Source organism: Conger conger, chromosome 4, assembly GCF_963514075.1.
Source record: "Conger conger chromosome 4, fConCon1.1, whole genome shotgun sequence".
Classification (NCBI taxonomy): Eukaryota; Metazoa; Chordata; class Actinopteri; order Anguilliformes; family Congridae; genus Conger; species Conger conger.
Window position 1 is genome coordinate 64907990 of NC_083763.1, and position 20825 is coordinate 64928814.

At 38.7% G+C, this 20825-nt stretch overlaps 1 protein-coding gene across 1 annotated transcript; it reads left to right on the plus strand.

Annotated features, from left to right (window-relative positions):
* The first annotated feature begins 7822 nt into the window (after positions 1–7822).
* On the plus strand, positions 7823–13206 carry bpnt2 (3'(2'), 5'-bisphosphate nucleotidase 2). Its single transcript, XM_061239404.1, has 5 exons — positions 7823–8934; positions 9641–9803; positions 10032–10127; positions 10335–10496; positions 11047–13206. Exons 1-5 carry the CDS (start codon positions 8596–8598, stop codon positions 11316–11318), a joined length of 1032 nt encoding a protein of 343 aa, XP_061095388.1. The 5' UTR covers positions 7823–8595; the 3' UTR covers positions 11319–13206.
* Positions 13207–20825: the final 7619 nt, after the last annotated feature.

The following is a 20825-nucleotide window of genomic DNA, read 5'->3' on the forward strand; positions in this document are numbered from 1 at the left end:
TTTCATTGGTTCAAGAAAAGGGTAAAATGTTCCTTAAAACATTTGTCAAATTAGTTTTTTAAAGTTGGTATCCCACTGAAAAAGTTTAATCTCCAATACACAACCTATGTACAAGTGTGGTCATATATGCCCCTGTTTGGGAGAGTTATGTTAGGGGTCACATGGTGCAAATCTGTTTCTTCTTTTTTAGAATGCCATGCACGAGCAGACCGGGGGTGGAGGAGACCCAATCATATGCATGCACAGAGAGCAAACCGCAGGTACCTTGATGGCTGACAAGGGTTGCTCAAGCAATTAATCCATGCTGAGTGAGCCCCTGCCATACTGTATATCCACTGGGAAATGCCAAGCCAATTGTGTTCTGCCCCAGCAAGGCTGCCGGCCCCAGCACTGTCACAGGATGGATTCCATCTGACACCGATATTATCTTTTTACACAGACTACGTAATGAAACATCTCTGTTCTTCTACTTTTTACTTGACATACACATATAATTCTAGACTGCACTCCCTTTTCTGTTGATTGCACCCCCATCTCTCTCTCTCTTTCTCTCTCTCTCTCTCTCTCTCTTTCTCCCTATCTCTCTCTCTCTTCATCTCTGAAGGAGATACTTACATTTAGGACACTAGTAGCTTGTGAGTGGGCTCTGACTTGTTTAATGACCAGAAAATATATTGACCATCCAGTGGCTTTATTGGAGCTCCTCTGCATCATGTGTATGACAACAGTGCTGAATTATTTATCTGCTTCATAGATCAGGTTTGTTTCTGGGCCACATGCTCTACAGGATACGGGCAATGGGGGGGGGGGCAGCAGCCTGTCACATGATTTGGTGCTGTGGAGTTGTATGCTCCTTATTTTGAACATTGACTGTCCTTTTTGAGATACAAAATTATATGAAATTAGACCAGAACACACTTCATTCTGTGCAGAAGCACAATGGACATATTTAAGAAAGACATACTTGCTTAATGATGTTTAAATCTGTCAATCGCATTCCAGTGTTTGCAAGCACTCCTTTCTGCAGGATTTAGCAATATAACATGATCATTTCATTCCTTTGCAACAGACAAGGAATTGATATAAAGAAGGCTAAAAAGCACAAACATCCAGTCGCTTGACCATTGTTAAAATGTAAAATAAAATACAGAGAAATGCCATTCCTGTTTGTCCTCCATCAGGGCAATGGTGATTGCATGATTCAGCCTGTTGACAGTCAAGTCTGTTGAAAATGCAGAAAAACACACAAAGTAACCAATACACCCTGCTGTTTTGGAGACAGGACTATGACAGCAGACTGTTACTGGCCAGCTGGGATGAACACTGTGCAGTGGCAGCAAGACATTTCAACCACAATCCATCAGAGATAGGCCTCAGACCTCACTATGAGCCGACAGCTCACTGAGATCTGCAATTCATCACAATTTCATAAATATTGGCTGATGATTGGTCATTCGAATGAAAACATGTAGACTATGTATCTCTTTCTGTATATGCATATGAACTTGCCCTGTAAATGCCAGTAGAAATGTAATTACTTAAAATCTACCTCAGCAGCAAAAATTACTATGGAACCACTGTTTAACATTATTTTCAAACTAAATTAAATCACAACAGACATGCTTTCAGCCAACCTAACCTGAATTAAGTATAGTACCAGCAATCAATCAAGATAAAACATATACATGAAACAACTGGCAGGAGAACATATTTATTCTGTGTGCTTCACCATCTCTATTCTTTAAGATTTCACAATTCAGTTCTGCCAGAAAACTGTTAAAATTATGCACATACAATACAAAAGTTTTGCAGGCTTTTCTATTTAATTTATCAATCAATAAAGTACTTATATTGCTGAAAAAACAGACAGTTGATGATTGTTTATCTGTCTTAATAAAAATTAAAAAAAGTAAATTTCATTTTTAGGACTGTATAAAAACATTTACAAACAAAAGAAGCAAGGTTTTTCAGCATGTACTTCATAGCTTTGGGCTGTTAAATCAAATGAAATGACAATGTGATTCACATTATGTGAATTAAATTAACCTCTATCTAACTCCCCTTATGATCGCATCTATGGTCTGTATTCACTGTAACAATACACAACCAAATGTGCAAAACACTATGCATGGGTTCACTTAAAATTAGGATGCTGCATCATATCTGCATCAGGAATGTGTCACATGGTGGGGGGAAATGTGATTAACATTCTATTTTCATTAAATATAGCCTACATTTCTAAAGTGAATGAGGGTGGGGGGTGTGGGAGGAAGACGAAATGTTTGATCAGATCAAGTGAAACAAAGATTTGGCAATGAAAAACAGGCCCACTAATTACCCCTCTGTAAGCTTTGTTGCTGTGTGACTCACGATTTGCTCTTTGGAAGGTCAGTGCTTCACTCTTTTTCCTATTGCCTAGATAATGAACATGGCTACAGGTAAACACACATTTACACTAGAAGAACATTGATGTTAGCAAACTCATGTTTTGAGCTTGTGTATGATATCTTTCTAGCAATTTCTTAGCGCCATTGGCTTGGCCGGATTCCCCCGAGGCCTCTTCATACGATGCCTGCAGCAGGGCAGCTGAGAGAAGCCAAAGGAAACAGAGAGGTACATTAATCAGTCTGCGCATGCACTTCCTCTCTTTCTCCTGACAAACTCACACGCCGAATGCAAAGGCACATTACCATGCACACGCACAATACGCAGCGCTGTCCAAGCAGCTTCAAGGAGCGTAATGTAATTCCCCAAATTAAAGTCCTGGGTCTGAGCCAGGACTTCAGGAAAGAATATAGTAAGAGGTACATTCTTCCCCATTGCCTGCTGATAGGAATGACAGACCCTGTATATGTGGCAGGACGATCAGTCGATCCACCATCTGTGTGTTTGGCACTCAGAGCCGCCACATTGCCAGTAACACAAAAAATGGACAACAAATGAATTCCTGAAGTGAGGCTCGGTATCCCAGCAACTGAATTCAGAGCGACTCGGCCCATATAATGCAATGCCACTCACATGTAAAGATGTCCTGTCTGACCAAGAGAAACACTAACTGGGACACGAATACAAACAGCCAGAAGACAAATGTGAATGAAAACAATGCAGGGGCTTGTATGGTGCTGATGGTGGGTTAATTCATACCTGAAACAGAAGGTCTGCAATGATGAAAAATGTCTAAACCATTTTGGGGAAAGAAATGGAAAAGAATGGCAAGTTTGTATTCACGTGGATCTAATTTATTTTCCCAAAGATTCTATTACTATATATTAGTTAAACAAAACATGACCACATGGAGAAGCCTTATTTACAGCAAACTTCTACAATTATAAGTGGAATGTTTGATAGCTCATAATTATAATTAGCTGTCCTTGCTCTCACACAGAAAATGCCCTGGGAGAAGTTTAGGTGCAAGTGTGAGAAAGAAAGGAAGCACATGTGCCTGTAATGAGCCCTTGTATAAGGGGCAAGGAATGAAACTCAGTTCAGTTGTGTGGTTTTATGGGTCCAGATGTGTCCGACCTCACAGGGGATTTTCTTTTCTTTTTTTTAAACTCCTACTGTTTCATTGAAGAACTATTTCCAGGTTATAATGTTACTACTGCTAATAACTTAATCAGGTGATCAATTTAATTTATGTTGTTATGTTGTTTACAACTGTCTCTGAATCAGGTCAAGTTTAATATAATAAGTGGGATCTTTTGAGATTTCACAATGTAAAAGTTAGATGGCACATACACATAAACACACATAGCTTGAGCTTTGCTTAGACCAGTGCAGTGTTTTTACTTTTTCACTATTTAAGTTCTGGTATGAACAGCTTAAATCCAACTTTCTGGAGGAAGAAAATGCACTTGGTAGCATTTAATAAGAAATGTATTATTGACTCCAGTATGACTCCTGCTATATCCACTGCTGTAGACTCCCAGACACAGTCAGCTAATAGCAAAGTTTAAACTAGCAATGTAAACAGCACAAGATGCCCTATTGCCAATGTACAGTACAGGTACAGTGGCTGACTTCATATAATTATTAGAATATGACATTTGCTAATCTCTCCAATGGCTTGTATTCATTTTGCATTTAATTAATTTTGCACAAACAGTAGCAAGACCATCCACTTTGACTCAATTTACTGTCATTCCCATGTCTCTGAGAAGTTGTATGTTCTATCCATGTTCTATCTCAGTTTCTTTAGTTCTATGCAGGTCTTACTGAACAGTACAGACCATTGTAAACCAGCAGATCAGACAAAATTCAAGAAGTCAAAAATTACATATCAGAAAGCTTCCTGAGGAGGTCAATCTAATCATCTGACCAAAGTTTAACCAGCCAGGTTGTTATTTCTTCACATCAGTCAAGTATAGGTTTTTTTATTAAAAAATAAATGAAATAATAGATTATAGATTAAATCACATTTTCTTTTTTTAATGGGCAGTGTGTTGGTTTAGACAGACACAGGCTTTTAAGAACGCACGTCTAGAAGATGTGCATGTCAGTGAACAGACTACTCCTGCGGTCAGTTCCACATTGTTTCCCTCATCCCCTGTTTCCGCCTTCGGTGCATTCTGATGTTCTCCAGAGTCTGTCTTCTGAACATCTGTCCAGATCGCTAGGCTGCTTCTTCTCCAGAGGAAAGCACTTTAACATTAGCAGTCTTCTGAGAAAGAAAACATCAGCTAAGCAAATCAGTTATGAAAGGCCTCTCTATCGCTATATTCAAAAGCTGCATAAGCGCTGTATTTAAAAACTATATACATTTCAGCCAGGACAACACACATATTTACAAAATATATGAATGAATATGTAAGTAAATGATTCTAGGTTTGGCACTGAATGGGTCTGCTTCAGGTGCACAGACCAGTGTGCACTACCCTATCTACAGGGAGCACAATAAATCTCCCATACTAAACAGGGGAGTACCGGGGCCCCTCAGTACCTATGAGCAGATCCAAACAACAGGTGGTAGCTGGGGTGTGGAGGGTGAGAGCAGTGCTGCAAAGCAGGCGAGCACAAAGAGGCAGGACAGGCAATGAGCAGCATGGGGAAGGTCTGACTGTCGGTTCAAGACAGTCAGACCAGACAGTGCTCTGAGGTACTGTGTGCATGTGATTGGATGAAATGAGTTGTGTTAATGCGATTAGCTGATTATGGAATGTGTGTGCATGTGATTGGATGAAATGAGTTGTTTTAATGCGATCAGCTGATTGTGGAATATATGTGAATGTGATTGTATGAAATTAGTTGTGTTAATGTGATTAGCTGATTATGGAACGTGTGGGAATGTGATTGGATGAAATGAGTTGTGTTAATGTGACTAGTTGATTGTGGAACGTGTGTGAATGTGATTGCTGAAGCTGACTGTAGGTTATTGAGTTCCCTGACCAAATTTTCTCTGCGTATTCCATGAGTGTTGCTCATTTCATGCGTGAAGCTAATTTATTTTTGCATTACAATCAAGTGTACATATCCCACGCATACATAACATTACAAAATAAGTTTGGAGTCTTGCAGAGGCAGGAAGTACGTCAAATACATCCACATGAAATGGAATGTACATACAGAACACTGCAATGGTTGATTAATGTCTTCCATTTTTTATGGATATTTTAAGTGCGTGTTCATATTTCTGCTGAAATCTCACGCACAAGAGTCTGAACAAGATGTTCACCCAGCGTAAATATCAGGCATGTGCTATGTCTTGTACCTGGAAGCCCTTGAGGTTGCTGTCCTCTTGCTTTCTGCTGCCAATGAGAGGAAGAAGCCCTGCTGCCTGGTCCAGCTGCTCCAGCTCCCTGTTGGGATACTTGGTGGCTGAATGCCACATTTCTCAACTCTGCACTGCATAATAAGCACTTACAAACTGACCTCTTGTTGCTATTGTGAGGAGCAGCTCTACACATGTGTTATGCTTGGTATCTAATATGGTACATTCAAGGAAAACTTCAGAGGAGAAACATGAATATGCAATTCACGAAAAAAGAAGTCTCAGCACTATCGTTTTAGAGGATTCGTATTAATACAGTTATTTCAGTGGTTGTCCAGATCAAAACAGATTTCCCAAATACTTTATCTTTGCCACCAAAACATTATGTAACCATACTACCTAGCTAGCTAATCAATTAACATAAATAAACAACCTAAAATCTGAATGCAGAACATTTAGTCTACAAAATGCAACATATCACCACTTCTCATGAAGCAACCAGACATCTGGAGCCTGGAGTGTTATCTCCCTGTATTTTAAAATGACATTTGCAATATCATATGTTTGGACCGTGTGTTATTATTGGAATAAAGCCTGCAATTTCACTGCCTCACATTAAGCATCTTTTTAACAGAAAATCGCTCATATATCTTAGTATTGTGCTATTCTTAGTGGGATGAAGCAAAATATTACTTTTCTTTGCCCTCTGTACAGTTGCATTTACTCAAGATTTCCTCTCACAGTTATATGTATATGTTTACCTGCATATTACTCTTATTAAATAGGGCCCCTGTTGGATTTTTTCAGAAAAGCTTTAAATAGGACTAATATAACAAAGTTGAGTTTGTAGTGGGAATGGTCTTTGGGGATTCATTTAATTATTTACATATTTTCTTGACTCTGACCAAAAAGAATGCTTTGTCACTGGTGAAAAATGGAAAGGTAATCAGTAACCAAGGTGGGTTTGCTTACTTACAGAGGCCTTCCTAGAAGAACATTTGCTATCTATCGATTCTTGTTATTTGTACTTTTATAATTTCTAGCTTTCTCTGCATTATTGTGCGGCTGGTTATATTTCTGGTCTTTGTTAGAACCTATCATGCCAAATTTATTTTCCAGTTTTGTGACCTAAATATTATTGCACTAGAGGAGCAAAAATCTTGTGCCACTATACAGGCTTACTGTTGTGGTCTGATTAACTCCTTTGTGACCCTAGTGGAGGACCAAAGTTGTCATGACAACTATCTGCAGCTGCCACATGCAATCACCATTAGCAACCACATGAATCTGAATTAGATGTAACAAGGAGGCAGCACAATACTCAACTCTACTGGTTTGCATTCTTGTGCATAGTTCCATTGGTGTTATACTGACTCTTTATATTTAAATTTTTTTTTTTAATCATTATGATTTCAAAATTCCTACTCAATTAAAATATGAATGAACAGTTTTACACATTAACTTAACAAGTAGCTTGCAGAATTCACAGGAGCAATACATATTTTTTGTGCAGCTCAAAAAAAAAAAAGGAATAACATATTTTCTGAGCATAATTCTGAAATAATTCCTGACAATTCTGGAATTCATCAAAGGCAGTGACATCAAAGTTGCAAGAATAAACGTGTAATGTGTAAGTTCCCAATTTAGGTCATGATTTTCAGATCTTTTGATGAACTCCCTGCATTCAAAACTTTGTTGAGGTAATGTCTAGTAAATAAATTGTACCACACACAAGACAAGAGTTTGATTTTATTGGCAGGCTTGACTTTTTCTAAGAAAGCAATGCTAAAGGGCTGGATAGAGGATGGATTCATACAATGCAGACGCTGTCTTGCTGAAAGGGTACCCCAATGGAAATCCTCTATCATGTGCCACTGGTTATTTTCTTGTAATCTGCTGACATCCAGTGGCACCATTACTCTTTAACTTTTTTTTGGCTTGCCGACATCTAGTGGTCGACTGTTTTATTGAAAAAACTTGTACACATAAAACTCCGTTGCTGTAGGTGGCAGTAAAACAACGTCCAACAGTTCAAACTTGAATAAATAAAAAAAATGTTGTTCACGGTGCTCATGGCAGCTACAGTCCAGATTAGTACTGTAACGAGTGTTTCGGTGCAAGGTTTGGACTGCAGCTCCCATTAAGCGTATCAGTGAAACGATTTGTAATTAACGTGTTGTTTTCTAAAGACGAGTAAGACAGAACACAGGCATTTGACAGTTCGCAACTTCTTTGACCTGGAAAAGAAACACTACCTTTGACCTGGCTCGTAGACGTGGAAGGGCATCAATGTGTGGTTACATTTCTTGTGAAAACTAGGTGCCTGTTTAGTCAACGAGCTAGCTATTTTGGTTCGTTATTGTTTTTTTGCATTTTAATTGGAAATGACATGCATATAGGTTGGTAGCTACTTCAAAAACAGGCTTAAAAAATGCAGATCCATTCTGCGTTTACCTTTCTAGCTGGCTAGCTAACGTTACTTTTCACGATTTGTAAACTGGCTGCTTAGCTAGGTAGCTAGTTTGCGATCATATCATATAGCTAATTCAATTGAATTGGTGACACGAACCTCCAGTGATCAACCTAAGAGTTAGCGTGCTTCGATATTTTAGTTTCTCGGTATTTGTTTTAGTAGTTAGCAGCGTTTCTAGTTAAGTTAATCTAAATTGATCACTATTTGACGAGCGCGACAGACTAACATAGAGTAGCTAGCTCGTTAGCTGGATTTGCTCGCTAATGGGAAATTGACACGTACGTTAACGTTACTGTTTTCAAACAGTCACCAGGGTGGGGTAGCTAATTAGTCTTTATCATACCGCAAATATTCTGCCACCTTTGGAAAGCTCATTTATTTGGTTTAACGCGGCAGCCAAGTGTCATATTTTGCGATGGCTCCAATGGGCATTCGATTGTCTCCGCTTGGCATTGTGGTGTTCTGTTTGCTTGGACTTGGCGTGATCTATCACCTTTACTCCGGGGTTATATCCAACAGAATAGCTGCTTTCAAACAGGGAGATATTGTGGACCTTCGGGACCTGCTTGCTATATCTGTTGAGGCGGCTGTTCTGGGTGGCAAAGAGGTGAAACGGATTCGAGACGATAACGAGTTGGAGGAGAGGTCTAAAGGGAAAACTAAAGAAGGTGCAAATGAGAAGCTCACTCTTGGAGACTTGAACTCACACAGAAAAATGTTTAATCTCATCAAAAACACGTTTCCCTATTTACAGGTAAATAAAAATACACCGTATCAACCTCCTAATCTTCCGTCCAGCTAGCTAAGTTAACTAATTTAGCTTCTCCGTTTGCTTCTAGATGCGTTACTGAATGTCACAAGCTAGCTATTTTTCTGATATTTCTGGATTGCTTGAATGTACGTTAGCTAATTAGTGTTGCTAATGGTTCATGTTAAAAGTAGGTTGTTTTATTTGTTTACTTTGTCACATTGTGTGCGCACGTTAATAATATATCAGTCATTTCGTTTTGGCACCGGCCCAGACCTTAAGTGGCATAGCCTAATGCTTCTGGAATGTGTATCACGCCGCGATAGTTACTCGAAATGTTAATTAGGCCTGTGGTCTCAAGTGCAACGTACATTCTCCAAACTGTAGCTACAGTACATAGAAAAGTGTATGTAATTTTGCTTGTTAAAATGTTAAGTGGGCTTAGATGGCTTTTTTTGTTATCTTTGATTCAAATGACTGGTGTGCGTAAGTGTACCTGATCTTTTGGCTTTCAATATTGTCTACAGATTCATGTGTTATAGTGATATTAGCTCTCTTCGGGTTTGGCTCAATTTCTCTTGAAAGCAGCTGGTCTAGTAGTTTGTGGTGATTTCAATTCTGTCCTTAAGGCGACTTTCCCCTCTGATCACTGTGAAGCACATTGAGTCGCTCTATAACATGCAACACACTTAATTAAATGAACACATTGCAGGTGAATTCAGAGGAGCATGATGACGAAGGAGTTCAGGAGACTTCTGTGTGGAACCGTGTGATTCCCAACGACATACGTGCGGTGGTGACCTCCAGCAAGGAAGTCCCAGCGGGGAGCGTCACTGTGTGGATTGACCCACTGGATGCCACGCAGGAGTACACGGGTCTGTCAGCCACAAGGCACTGTTTCAACCACTGCTCCGTCATTTAGCCCCACTAATAACCACCAATGTTTGACTGAAATATAAGTGCTTATCAGCTCTGTACTGCTATGCTGATTATAGCAACAAAACATTGCCACGACATTTGGTCCACATTTGTGAAAATGATAGAACTTTGCCCTCATTTTTGACTATACTAGTATGATAATATTTGATGTTTTCCTTTTGCAGAGAACCTCCGTCAGTATGTTACAACAATGGTTTGTGTGGCTGTGAATGGTGATCCAGTTATAGGGGTAATCCATAAGCCCTTTACAGGATATACAGGTATGTCCTTTGTGTCTACATGTGCATAGTAGCGTATAATGCAATTCAGTGTTACAGTTGTGTTCGAAGATGGCAAAATGGAATAGTTGTATCTTGTTGCCAACAGTCTGTAAATCTTAAAATCTATGTGTAAAAAAAAAAAAAAAAAAAAAAGTCAAACTTTTTTACTTTTAACTCTCTCACGACCATCTTTTGTGTTGTGTCCAGCTTGGGCGATGGTTGGCAGTGGCTCTAATGTGGCCGCCCGTGATTCGTACAATGAGAAGGCGCTGCAGGTGATCGTGTCACGCTCCCATGCTGGTAAAGTGAAGGAGTTTGTCGCGGCAGCGCTTGGCAACGATACCGTGGTCATTCCAGCAGGAGGAGCAGGTATTTCCTGTTTTTCTTTCATGTTTTGGGAATACCTGTACACATACTTATTCGTTGTCTAATTAGCGAATCATTTGGCAGCAGTGCATTGCGTAAAATCATGCAGATACGGGTCAGGAGCTTCAGTTCATGTTCACATCAAGCATTAGAATGGGGGAAAAAAATGTATCAGTGATTTTGACGATGGGATGATTGTTGGTGCGAGAAAGGGTGGTTTGAGTATTTCAGAAACTGCTGATCTCCTGAGATTTTCACACAGCAGCACAGCAGATTGTGTGGGCAAAAACACGTTGTTAATGAGAGAGGTCAGAGGAGAAGGGCCAGACTGGTCAAAGCTGACAGTAACACAAATAGCCACACATTGCAACAGTGGTATGCAGAAGAGCATCTCTAAACACACAATGTGTCAAGCCTTTAAGTGGATAGGCTAAAGCAGCAGAAAACCAGTTAGTAAAAGATAAGGCTTATACATACCTAATAAAGTGTAAATTGAGTGTATATTCTAATGACTTCCATAACACATTTTATGATGGTTGTTTGGTGTTTTTAGGTTACAAGGTTCTTTCTCTGTTGAATCCATCTGATGAAAAGGATGATAAAGCAGACATCTACATCCACACCACGTTTATCAAGAAATGGGATATCTGTGCAGGGAATGCCATTTTAAAAGCACTGGGTGGTCACATGACAACGTTAAAAGGAGAAGAAATAGACTATAGAGGCTCTCCAGCCAATAGCGGTGGACTACTGGCCAGCATAAACACTGATCACGAAGCGTTAGTTGAAAAGCTGTCAAGCCCAGACAAAGAGAAGGGCAGATAGAATAATAAAAAACTGTTTAACTTGCAACATTGTCTGAAATAATATGTATATCATCCTAGTTCTGGAAAAAATATAAATATTTTGTTTTTATTTGGCAAGGAACAAAACCAATATATGTATGAACCAGGGGAGGATGCACAAGCACAACCACATTGATCACAAGGGCATGCTTGAAAGTACTGTTTATAAGAAAGACTGGTACCAGCACAGCCCCAAGTCAGAGCTGCTTTCATTTTACACATCCTTGAGCAAACCCCATTTTGGCAATCATGGTCCATTTAGATGTGCTTAGTATATCCACAAACGGTACTGTATATACTCATTGAGTCCAGCCTTGTGTGATATTATGAGAACCGTTTGGTTGTGAAGATATTACGTAATGCATACAATTTGTTTCCCTTTTTTAGAGAATGGTTGCACATTGCACATGTAGTTTTGTGACTGCCTTACCATACAGGTTGTTAAATTGACGTGCTTGACATTCCCTTCTCGTACTAATTTCTTCATGTTTATTTCTTGACCCACAAAATAAAAACCCAATTGCTTGTACATGCAATGGGATACACTGATTATTTTAGTGATATTAGTTTGTGTAAGCAGATGGCTCTGCTTACCCTGCTGGTGAGAGCCGGTTCAAATGCTGTTTGATAGTATGGCTACACTGGTGTGCGAAATATCATTCTGTTTTAATATAAGAAAATTATGTCCTTAGTGTTCAGTTCACTAAAGACACGCAAAGGTACACACACAATTGGGAACAGTTTATGTTGTCAAGTAAAACTTTTTAAAGCTGTCACTCCCAACCCTGGCATGTATGAGCCTGGCAGAAAAAGTTACCTGACCAGAATTTGTTCGTAAATGAATCGTGGCTGTGGTTGGGTATCGGTTGAAGGAGAAATATTTCTATTGAGTCGGTATTTTGCTTTGTTGCTTGTATCATATAAATTAAGCATTGGCTTTGTAAGTCTGATGAAGAATATACTGCAGGTATGTGGACTAATGCGGTGTAGGTACAATACGTTAGTTAAGGTGAACATATGTACCACTACTGCCAAAATGGATTTTTAGTGGTACAACTTTTGGTTGAAAGGTAAATTATGAAATGTACTGTATACATTTGCATGTCAAAGCAAACCTAACACTTTGTTCAGAGGAAAATGTATTTTAAACAATATTTGTATTTTTTTTTTTTTTTTTTTTTTTTTTTGTCTGAGTATTTGACAAAATGCCATCCAGGCCCACACTTTGTGAAATCAATTTCAGCAGAAGTTGTATTTGATTCTGTTGTCTGTAATGGGTGCAGTTTTATAAATAATATGAATGAAATTAGGTAATCTGTAAATTTATTACGGTTTAAAGATAATTATTGTAACAGTGCAATAGAGCACATTCACTGTGATAACTAGGTAGTTGCAAAGCCTTTTTGAAGGACCTTTTTGATATGAATGTGTGAAGTGTGTGCTTATGTTCTAATGCTTTGTATGTACGTAAGCATTGGTCCTTTGTGCCTACCTTTTTCTCTTAAACCTAGAGGTATGCATGATAAGCCAATTAATAATTATGTGCACTATACTGTGACTGTGTGAATTATCAGAATGCTTCCTTTCTGCAATTGCTTGCAAATGGCATGCTTCGTTAAGCTTGGCTTCTTTTATTTCATTTTTTTTCCCCATAGTGTTTTAAAGATCCTACTTAAAAGTTCCTACTGTCAAAACAGATGGAGATTGTAATTGGCTTTTCGAATGCACTTATTGGAACAAGTGTAATGTTGAGGGAATTTATTTTGAGGGAGGACAAATGTGAAAAATTTGTCATGAAGATATGCAAAATGTGTTTTTAGTTGGGGGTAATTTGAACTGGAAAATAAAGAATTATTGTGAAATAAGAAGTCTGGTTATCTTATTAAAATGAATTATGAGCTGGACATTTCTTTGCTAGGAAATGCTATATATATATATATATATATATATATATATATATATATATATATATATATATATATATATATATATATAAATAAAAATGTGTGAGTGTGTGTGGCTGTATACAAGTCTAATCGCTGAAGTATAGAGACTAGGTGATTAACACAAAAGTCAGCTTCTATGTTAAGACATGTATTATTGCTAACAATTTGAATAAATGGTTCTATCTAATCTGCAATATTGGTTACATTTACGGGGCATTATTTAATTACCCAGAGCTTTTGGATGTTCGGTTTTGTTGCCAATCAGAAATGGCTTTATAGACATTAATACTTCAGTATCCCCACCGGGTGGCAGCAAAACACAGGGGCCGTCGGGGGCTGGAAACCATTACTCACAGTTTTAGGGCATAATGAAATGATTAAAATTTAATGAACCCCACATAAAGATTTCAGAACTCTGTTAATGATCTTGTTTTTGCAATAAGACTATATAACGTAACAGTGCGAATTGTGCACCTCGAATGGTTTATATACTTACCAGCTGGTTGCTGGGATACCATACTGTTCTCTCAGGTATTCTGTATATTTTAGGACCCCCTTTTGCCTCCCGAACAGCCTGGATTCTTTGTGGCATGTATTTAAGAAGGTCCTGGAAGCATTCCTTAGGGATATTGGTTCCTGCTTACTTGATGGCATCACACAGTTCCTGCAGATCTTTCAGCCATGCATTCATGCTGGGAGCCTCCTGTTCCAGCTCATCCCTAACATGCTCTACTGGATTGGGATTTAGGGTATGCAGTCCATTGGAGTAAAGTGAAGTCACTGTCATGGCTGTGGAATCCGCTTAAGAAGATCTATGCATTGTGACATGGCACATATCTCTCTTGTGAGTATCTATTTGAAAGAGGGTAGACCTTGGCCCTAAAATGATGCATATGCTCAACAACAATGCCTAGGCATTCAAATGATGTCCAAGAAAAAAGTAGCCTGGACCACTGACACAGGACTGGATGGATGTTGCCATTTATATTGTTGTTCTTAGATGACAGGAGTTGAACCTGGTGTGGCCCATTTTTGCAAGCAGCTGTTACTATATAGAATAACAAACATAAATGTCATATTTAGAAGAAGAAGCTCTATAGACCTCACCAGATGCTGGGTATCTTCCCTGATGATGCTCTGCCAGGCCTGTATTCAGCTTTCTGCAGTTTCTGTTTGTTTCAGGGTCTTCAACAAGTGTAAAGCATATTCAGTTGGACTCAGGTCAGGTGAGTGACTTTAAGTGACTTTTCAGTGGTCCTGAAAATGTTCATGGCCACTTTTACAGTATTTTGGGAGTCACTTGCTGCAAGCTCAAGTGCTGTCTGGTGAAATTTGAGGCATTTGCTTGGATCCACCCTGCCACTGCTGTCAGTAGTCACATCATCAATAAAGACAAGTGAGCCAGTTCCAGTCTTTATTGATGTTCTCACCACCTCCACCATGTTTCACAGATTGTGTTTTATGTTCTGGATCATGAACAGGGTGGTCTGTTGCGTAGTGGTTAAGGTAAATGACTGGGACCCGCAAGGTCAGTAGTTCGATCCCCAGTGTAGCCACAATATGATCTGCACAGCTGTTGGGCCCTTGGGCAAGGCCCTTAACCCTGCATTGCTCCAGGAGAGGATTGTCTCGTGCTTAGTCTAATCAAATGTATGTCGATCTGGATAAGAGCGTCTGCCAAATTCCAATAATGTAATAATGTAATGAGTGGTCCCGACCTGTCGTAAAAGTCATGCACTGTAAACAAGAGCCTAAACAAAGAGGATGAAACCTTCAAACTAGGTGTTACAGATCAAATATGAATCAAGATTCAGTGACTTCATTGCCTATTTCTACCCCTTAATGTTTTCAGAAATGTCATTCAGTAGATGGTTGAGGAGAAAAAAAACAAAGTTTATCAACAGTACACTATATTACTGTATTATGTTTTGTGAAAAACTAAGGAACGGCAGTCTACCCAATCAGGTATCAGTCATCTCTCGTTCTTGTTAATCCCATTGGCCATCTATCTGACGGAACCCACCTACAGTGTATACTGTATTATAACGGATATTTAGGACAGTTGTCTGAAGTTAGGTGTGTTTGTTGAATCATTCCATTCCTTTGAAAAAAGTAAGATGATAATGATAAGTAAGATAAGAATACGAAAGTGTTCTTGCATGAGGCCCAATGTATCAAACAGTTGATACACCCAGTGGCTTGGCCATGTCTCTGATTTATCTTATGCTTTCAGCCTCATGATGACCTGCTTTACTGGCATTGCAACATATTTGGTCCTCATATTGAGATGGCAACATACTCCAACTTCCACATGCAAATTCTACACCTGTACTTACTATAGACCTTTTCTGCATGAAACAGATGATCAGACAATTCTTTTTGACAGTCCTTTAACCTCATATTCTGTTTCCTTTCAAATTTCAAATGTGCTGGAGTGCAGTTCTTGTTTCTTCCATTTTTAAAATATACATATACATATACAATATATATATTTATATATAATATGGTTATTATTACCTGATATTAATAAGAGTGGGTGTAAGTATTATATGATTACTCATATTATCTTTTATTCCATGTATCAAAATAATTGTTTCACAAATCATGTGAAATATGTTGTTTTGTGCTCACTTAAAAGCCCTTGTGACAAGTATTGAATATGAAAATACTGGAAAAAGAATTCTGCATTAATCAACTAGGTTTAAACAATGCTGCTTTAGAACTGCTTTGCCCAACCAAGCACATATTCTTGCAGCAGCAGGATTCAACAGCATTGCCTTTGTGCTATCTCAGTTAGCATATTTTGTAGGAATTGGTTAAAAGTTATTGTTTTCATAATGTGATGCATAATAAATGGCATGAACTGGATTCAACATCATTCTTCCTTTATTATAATTTCTGTCATCTGAAGCTTTAGAGATGCATCTCCCTGAAGAAGGGCCAATCAGCTGCAGTAATGCTTTCCCCAGAAGAACATGCTTTTCAGCTTCTTTTTTGGGTAATACAATAACGTGAAGCTTTAATTTGTTTTATACATGTAAAAAAACATATCTATTATAACTATCCATCTACAGATATACTGTAGGTCCGTGCTGCTGACATGACAAATACATTAATTAATTCAAATCATGAATCAGACGTCAGGGGGAGTGTCAAAACATATTTATTACTCCCTCATTTATTTATAAAAACTAGTTTCTGTACCTAGCATTATTGCAGGCTACAGCACATGCACCAAGCACTTCCCACAAGCACCAGAATGGATGTGTGCAAATGGTACTGCACGTATCACTCTTATCAGGAATATGGCTCTGCGGGAACCATACATTAACAAAATTGATAGCAATGGATGTTTAAGATCTGTTTTGCGGTTTGTAATTGGGTTGTTTTGCAGATTAGCCAAAGGACAAGTTTCAGAATGCAAGCACAATTTCTTTTAGTTCTGGCAATTTCTACACCTGACACTGTCCCTCTTTCATCCCTGTCAATCACTTTTACACTGGGGATGTCCCACTGGGGAGTATGTTTTCTCTTCATAAATCCGAAACACTTAAAGCTCTCCACTATTCAAGTTGATGTTTCAAACTAAATGTAATTTTTTATAGCTGAGTGCATTTTCTCCCGATAAATGCTACTATTCATTGCTGAACGATTATTACCTGCTGTTTTAGCAGATGGAACTGTCCAATCTGTGAGGGGTTCCTAGGGGGGAGGGCACAGAGAGTGTGAACTCCCTTGTTTCTGGAACAGTCATAAGACTTTAGGTTGCAGTGGTTGTTTTATTAGGCCATTGAGCAGATACTTTGCATCACTGATGGCTTAAAATGAAGAGCACTGGTAATTGTTTCATAAACACAATGGTGAATGCAATCACAATGTGCGCCCTATGTTATCGTCATAAAACACCGCCTTTGACTGAGCTAAACAGAGTGAACAACCACAGATGAACTCCTCTGGTCTTTTTATGTCTTAGTGGTTTTCAGTACTTGAGTACGTTTTATATGAATTTATATGAGTGCTGTGCTTTACTGAATTCTTTAGTAGAAACCATTTTCCTCCACTTGTTAGGGTTGTGGGGGTGTATGATTCATTCTGCACAATGCTTCATTAGATGTTTAAATAATCAGGAAGTCCGCAAAGCACTGAGATTGAATACCTCTACCGCAATCAAAAGCAAATGAATTTTGCTTTTGATTACCTTAGAAAATTGCTGCCCAAAATCCAATTACTCACCTTCACGAGAGCCATATAACTCATAATACAAAAGCTTTTATCTTTCTTGTCAACCCCTGACTCTACCCAGAGAGATTTTTGTCAGTGTTAAGAATCAATGATGCCCCTTTAATGAACTATGCACAACATTAACCTGTCTTGTAGCTCATGCAAATACATTCAGTGTAGAGAGAAGGGATGATTGAGAAGCCAAGCAAAGAGATCCAATTTAACATCAGCACCTCCTGGCATCAATAGGGCAGGAAGCAAGACATTATGGAGCCACTATTGTTAATTTACTAGTGCTTGCAGTTAACAATTAATAACCAAGGAGACAAGAGGGGAATCCAATCTCAAGACACTCTTTATTCTTATTTTGGTAGCTCCAACATTGTTTCCCCCCCGTTACAATACATAAATTCATGCAATCTTGGACTTCATAGTTTTATTGTTCTGCTTTATTCCAGTACGAATCAGTTTCACAGTATTAGATACAATTCATTATGTTAGTCAAATGCAATGTTATAAGGTAACAAGAGCATGAATAAAGGGTTCTGCATGCTAGACGACCATATGAAGGCATGTGAAACGTACATTTCCCAGCAGAATCCATATCGCAGGGGTTTACATTAGCAGCAGTCTCAGGAAGGTGAGGCACGAGGCCTTTTTGATGTAATCATTCACATTGAATGGATTATTCGCTGCTGGAGAACGTTCCCCGCAGTTATAATGAAATGGTACCCTGCAAGCCCAATAAAATCTTTATGCAGTTCATGTATGCAGACTTGACGAGAGCCAGCGATGAAAGCAGGAAAAAAAGGACAAAATGAAATTCAGAATAGCTTTTCGTGAACTGGGGGTAAATACAAAGGAGATGGCACTCTGTAGCAGTTACAGCTTTATTGGTCTCAGGGCCACAGCACCAGCTTAACATTTTACAAGTAACAACGATCACATGAACCAGGTGGGCTGTAACATCTGACTCTCTTGAGGTTAATTAAGCACGTTTTGCTCTTAAGGTAGAACGAATAGCTGCCATGTAAATGTTTGAGGTGGAATGGCGCTGAGTTACACCTTCGAGGCTGCCAGCCCTTCTGTCTGCCACAATGTACAGTATTTGCGTTGCTTGGCAACAGTATTTTTGCAATTGAGTGATGCTTAAAGTAATCCATTTGGCTTGGTTGGATCTTGCAAACTAACAGATACAAAACTGCTAGTCCATGGGCTTATCCTGTACTAGCCCATGGACGGTATTAGGCTTCTGTCAATGTCCTGTCACAATTTGCATTCAGAAATGTTGTTAATCTGAGAGTTTGAGGGACACATCATTTAACAGAAGCTAATAGCTAATTAGGGATGTTAAGACACTCATCAAATGGACAATTGCTTAGTTGTGCAATGCTGCCTACAGTGACTTCTCACTTGCCTTAAGTGAGATGTATTATTAAATGCTGTAAAACAGTGGGAAAACGCTCTGGGAGTAATTATTTCCCTTGAAGTCATAGACATGGCAATCAAATTAGCATACTGTGACAGACACCTGCGAATCCCCAAATTCCAGATATTTCAGATTTCACTGGGAGAGTGCATTTACAGTATGTAGTTGATATGTAGTTGATTTTAATCTACTGTATACAAATCGTAATATCTAACCTGTTAGTGTTATCAGTCTCAGGCAAGGCAATGGTCAAACTCTAACAGAGGTCAGGCACGACATGCACAGTACATAGCATATAAAGTGAGATATGATAGATCACATCACAATTAAGCAAATTAGCAGTAGCTTCATAGTAGGGGTGGGACTCAAGTCGCGATATGATATGATACGATACACGATATTGGTTTCACAATAAAATATGGTCACGATATTAAAAAAGTTCAGATTAAGACAATGTATAATTGAATAAGATTACTTGTTTTTTCATCAGGGAAAAAATGATGGGATGATGAAGTAAACTTTCAGTCTTGTTCAGCCGTACTTTGTGTAAACATTGTCCTCCTAGTACATGTTTTGCCTCTGGATTAAACAAGTAATCTTGCTCAATTCTCCATTGTCTTTATCTGAACTTCATTTTAAACACTTGATATGTGGTCCAAGCCCACTTTCACTCACGGCTGTGTGCATATTCCTTGCGTTTCCGGTAACACAAGTGGTATGACACGGCTTTTCTAGCTTCCATTCTTAAACAGCCAATTTCAGCACTTCCCCTATGTTCGCTGTGGTATGAGACACGAATAGTGGACGGGATTGCAATACAAAGCTTTCCATTTCCCAGTCATCATTTATGGGGTGGGCTGTGAATGTGAGGAATGGGTGGCTCGGAAGGTCCAGCTGTCGGTCGATAGCGAGATGTAGTTGGCAGCATTTAACCTCTGAGTCACGTTTTGTTTTATATCGCTGTAAAAGGCTGAAACTACATTACGAATGCGCTCCAAAGTTTTAATTAGCTTCTGAAATCCTTTGTTCTCAACAACTGAAAACGGCCTTAGGTTATGAGTCATATATACGCCTATCCATTTGCTGATTTCCTTTACTCGTGTACTTGATTGGAGTAAAGGGGCTATGGTTGACGTAAAGTTGTTTTCCTTTGGCTAATTACAAAATATGTGGTTATTATTCGATGTCACAGAAAATGATTGATGAATGTCACTTGAATATGCTCAGTATTACAAAAAAAAAGGAAATTAAAAAAAAGATGTGGTTATGTGAATTTGTCAAAAGATAATTTGTCGTTTTGCAATACATTTTAAGCTCCACGATCCATATTGTCACGTTTTCGTATTGCGATATATTGTATCACGATATTTCGTCCCACCCCTACTTCATAGTGTCATTCACCTTTTTAAACAGACTTCTTTGAAGCAATCTCGTATTGCCTTGATTGTAAGCTGCTCTGGGGAATCAAGGATTTTTCATAAAAAATGCTGCACTAGTGCAATACAGAACAGTTTAATTGAGCTGTGTTTATCAGTAAATCAGAGTAATTGTACCATGTCATGAAATAACTGGCTACATGATGCAACACTAGCCTTTAAACACCAAAGCTTTGTGTGGCTTATCTATATTTAATTAGTGTCCTAACAAAATGAAATTCTCCATGACACTGTACAACCTTTATCTCCCTGTATAACCCCCCAAAACACACACACACTCACACACACACACACACACACACACACACACACACACACACACACACACACACACACACACACACACACACACACACACTGGATTGTTTATTATTGAAGGCAATACGGCAACAAAACCTGACATGATGCAGTTGTTTAAAATGGGTTAATGCAACAGAAATATTGTCCATTTATTT

Bases quoted from the DNA above. Each gene is read 5' to 3' on its own strand.
- bpnt2 (XM_061239404.1), top strand. From the start codon at position 8,596: ATGGCTCCAATGGGCATTCGATTGTCTCCGCTTGGCATTGTGGTGTTC. The intron at 8,935-9,640 runs GTAAATAAAAAT...AACACATTGCAG, and splicing joins ACACGTTTCCCTATTTACAG to GTGAATTCAGAGGAGCATGA. The intron at 10,497-11,046 runs GTATTTCCTGTT...TGGTGTTTTTAG, and splicing joins CATTCCAGCAGGAGGAGCAG to GTTACAAGGTTCTTTCTCTG.